General features: G+C 31.3%; 1 protein-coding gene across 1 annotated transcript; it reads right to left on the reverse strand.

Moving 5' to 3' along the window:
• Positions 1-2453: 2453 nt before the first annotated feature.
• LOC109789307 (uncharacterized) lies at positions 2454-3891 on the reverse strand. Its single transcript, XM_083072128.1, has one exon. It carries the CDS (start codon positions 3322-3324, stop codon positions 2563-2565), a length of 762 nt encoding a protein of 253 aa, XP_082928254.1. The 5' UTR covers positions 3325-3891; the 3' UTR covers positions 2454-2562.
• Between the last annotated feature and the right edge of the window lie 675 nt (positions 3892-4566).

Raw genomic sequence — 4566 nt, forward strand, 5'->3', positions numbered from 1 at the left:
GAAAAACACGAAAATAAACAATGTATATGAAGTTAAAATAATACGAAAGAAAATATGTGCATGAACAATGTAGCTCTAGGTGAAAGGAACGTGGATGCACATAAATCATCATCTTATAAAACAGTGGCGCCCTTCACATTGATGTTACGTGAACAAAATCCCTTTCGAAATAATTTCTTTAAAAAAATAATAATATAGAAAATAATTGATGTCAATCAATCTTACGTTGTGCAATATTGAAATATTTTGATCCCTCTTTTCTGAGTCATATTCACTCCATAAATCAAATTGTTCACACGATAGAAATAACATATTTGAAAAAAAAGGCCAAATGGGAGAAGCTTGAGAGCCTGTAAAGATACTTTTCTAAATTCAACCACAGTGCAAAATTGTCTTTTGTATGTCATTGCAAGTGAAAGACCAAAAATAAGAAGGGTAAGTGGCATAACATAATCTTTATTTAAAGATATCGTTACGAGGAAGTTTCATATATCTCTACATTGTCATCGTCATAGTTTTTTATAACATCTAAAATTAGTAATATATGCCTGTTGATGTTACCTTGTACCATCATGTGAAGAAACAATGTATCAGTTGACGTAATTTCTTCTATTATTCTTCAAGTTGTTAATTATTTTTCTTTCCTACGGTTTCTTTAAATTGTTCTTTCATATTAATGGAGAAACAATAGAATTTCAAGCAACAACGCTTTACATGAAAAAACAATTTCAACAACCAGTAGGAGATAGAAAAATAAATAAATAAATAATAATTAACATCATGAAGAACTAGAAAACTCCTTCAACTAGTGCATTGTTTCTTCAAATGGTGGCAACAATCTGGTCATGGGGAAGTGTCATTTCCACATCATCATTGTCAAAGTTTTCTATGATCTTGTAACTCGTCATCCATTGTCATTGTAATTTATAAGAAAAGAAATACTATAATGATAGACTCATATTAAATTGTTAACCACGAAACTAAGTTAAGAGATTGGGTCAAATGTTAACTTGTGTTTTACCTAATTGCATCTCTATTTTTTTTTTTTCTCTCGACACATTCAACTGGTTGTTTACAATTATCATATTATTCCGTTGGATTTTATACCAAGTCAATCTTTATCTAGATGAGTGTTATTAATAAATTTGCTAACATTATTTTTTATCACACTTTTCTATTTATTAAAATTTATATAATTAAGTCGTGTTAGTTTGAGAAAAGTTCATGAAATAATAAAAAAATGAGACACATATATATAAGATTGAAAGTCCACCATTTACCGATAGATATGTTTTAATGGAATGGGTCAATGCAGTTTCAAAATTTAAACTATATACAATGATTTCTTATAAATTACTTTATCCACTTTCCCTGAGTTCATCTTAAAAATTCAAATAGGAAGAAAATATATATTTATTTGATGTTAGTTTCCGTATTTAGCAACAATATTTTTTTAATAATGAATAAAAATAAATAAATTTAAGTGACTTTATAATCTCTTTTAATTTTTCTTTTGACAGATGACTTCTAAGATGTCATGTCCTCCGATTATCAAATGAAAGGCAAAAATTTGATGATATGTTCACTTAAAAGCATTCTATTCCCACTGTGAAAAAGAAAAAGAAAAGAAATGCATTTAAACTATTTAATTACATGAATCCAGGCATTGATTATTGAATTTAAGAATAGCGAAACTATACGTGGTCGCTTGTTTAAATCCTGTGGCAAAACTCTACCTTCACAATAGAATTCTGCTTATTAAAATTTATATAATATAAGTCTCATTAGTTTGAGAAAAATTCATGAAAAAAAAAATGAGACACATAAGATTGAAAATCCAACTTTTACCAACGAATATGTTTTAATGGAATGGGCCAAAGCAAATGGGCACCTATTGGGTTCCTTAAAAGGAGATTATAGTTATCGTATTGTACGAGGATACTCCTTCATAATAACAACAAATTTACTTAGTTGAATAAAGTCAAATATGGTGGCTTGTCTCAAGAACACGCGCCACCATAACAAATCCAATCAGGTGCTGCCACCTTTAACTTCTTAGAGCATCTATAATAAGAGTTGCTTATAAGCAACTCCCAACCACTTTAAATGGGTCCCACTGTGTCACATCACTCATAAGCAACTCATACTATATTTTTATAACTTTTGCTCCAATGGGAATTGCTTATAAGCACCTCAACTTTTTTACAACTCATATTACACTTTTTGACACCTCACATTATATTTTATGATAAATTTTTATAAAATTAATTATTATGAATAATAAATAAATATGAATAACTAATAATTAAAACAAATTTCATAATTAAAAAACTTCAATAATAAAAAAATTACATTATAAAAAAATATAAAAAATTTTAATAATAAAAAGAAATTACATAATAAAAAAATACCAAAAATTATAATAATAAAAATAAATTTATTAATAAAAAGAAATACCAAAAATTATAATAATAAAAAAAAATTACATAATAAAAAGAAATTACATAATAATAAAAAATACCAAAAATTACAACAAAATTAAATATAAAAGTTAAATACGCACTAATTTTCGTTATTATGATGTCCAAATCGTTCCCAAATATGTTCCACCAAGTCGTGTTGTAGTTGTCGGTGTTGCTGTCTATCACGAAGATTTGCCCTCCTTTGTAAGTATGTTGCAGTAAAAATAGGATGAGGACCAATAGATATATCGGTAGTTGAGACTTCGTTACCACCATTATCATAATCAAAATTAATATTGTATGTGTATCTTTCATCTTCAACTATCATGTTATGTAGTATGATGCATGCATACATGATATTCTTCAATGTATCAACACTCCAAGCACGTGCCGGTCCACGCACAATTGCAAATCGAGATTGCAATACTCCAAATGCTCGCTCTACATCTTTTCTTGCCGATTCTTGTCGTTCAGCAAATAATTTTCTCTTTTCTCCTTGTGGTATAGGGATGGTCTTCACAAATGTAGCCCACTCAGGATAAATACCATCAGCAAGATAATAACCCATATTGTATTGGGTTCTATTTACTATGTATTGTACAGTAGGAGCTTGTCCCGACAAAACGTCATTAAACACATTCGAAGTATTTAACACATTAATGTCATTATTTGAACCTGCGGTGCCAAAAAAAGCATGCCAAATCCACAAGTCTTGTGAAGCTACAACTTCAAGCATAATTGTGGGTTTGCCATGATCACCTCGACAAAATTGTCCTTTCCAAGCAACTGGACAATTTTTCCATTCCCAATGCATACAATCAATAGACCCTAACATACCTGGAAAGCCACGTGCATTCCCCATTTGAAGTAGTCGTTCAACATCTTCATTGTTAGGCCTCCTAAGGTATTCAGCTCCGAATATGTTGCACACACCGGATACAAATCTGTCTAAGCATTCCACAGCGGTGCTTTCACCAATTCGAACGTAATCATCTGTACTATCAGCACTTGATCCATATGCTAATATACGAATTGATGCTGTGCATTTTGTAATGGTGAAAGACCCTTCTTTCGAGTTGCATCAACCCTCATCTTGAAATAATCATCATAATGACCAAGGGCTTCTACAATTCTAAGGAAGACATGCCTTTGCATTCGAAATCGTCGTCGAAAATGAGCATCTGTGTAAACTGAATTCTCAGAGAAGTAATCATTGAACAATCGATTGTGCCCTTCTTCACGACATCGATCAATCATCAATCTTTTTTTCCTTCGACGAGTAGTGTTGTCTTCAAGTACCAATCTCATTATACGTTCGTCAGTGTTGTCTTGAAGTTCCTCATCTATAACTTGCTCAAACAAAGCATCAAACTCTCTCTCAGAATCCATTTTGTGGAAAACTAAAGTGTCAACTTTAGAGAAAATAGGAAGCAACAAATAGACTTTGAGAATGAGATGCAAGAAATGTGTATCAATTATATAGTGTGTTAAAAAACGGCTAGTTTACAACGGCTAGTTTATAACGGCTAGTTTACAACGGCTAGTGTACAACGGCTAGTTTACAACGGCTAGTTTATAACGGCTAGTTTACAACGGCTAGTTTATAACGGCTAGTTTACAACGACTAGTTTATAACGGCTAGTTTATAACGGCTAGTTTATAACAAATTAAATTCAATTACAATAAAAACTAGTCTAATTTGCATAAATTAAAATTACAATAATATTTAATCTCCTAATTTGCGCCTAATAAAATTACAAGCCAATTCATGATCTTTGAGCTGCTTATTAGTCATTCCAGATGTGTCCTTCATGAGAATTTCATACATTGCACTAAAGTTAGCTGCTTCCTTCGCTTCAGCCAATTTCTTTACTGCAGCACTTCTTTCTAACATTGCTTTTGTCATGTTCTCCAATTCCTCTTTGTTGGAAGATGTTTCGCCAACCTTTCCTTTACTTTTTCTCTTCGCTGCTTTTTGACCTATTGGACGAGACATTGGTGTTGTTGGGTCATATTCTTCATAATCATTGGCTGCATCTGTGTTAGAAGACGTTGAGTATTGCCCAGATTTTGAAATCTTTGATCATTTGGAAGAGCTCTCCAT

Source organism: Cajanus cajan, chromosome 3 (genome assembly GCF_000230855.2).
Source record: "Cajanus cajan strain Asha chromosome 3, NIPB_CcT2T_4, whole genome shotgun sequence".
NCBI classification, from domain to species: domain Eukaryota; kingdom Viridiplantae; phylum Streptophyta; class Magnoliopsida; order Fabales; family Fabaceae; genus Cajanus; species Cajanus cajan.

Excerpts from the sequence above, each read along its gene's own strand:
- LOC109789307 (XM_083072128.1), bottom strand. The coding sequence starts at position 3,324 with ATGGGGAATGCACGTGGCTTTCCAGGTATGTTAGGGTCTATTGATTGT.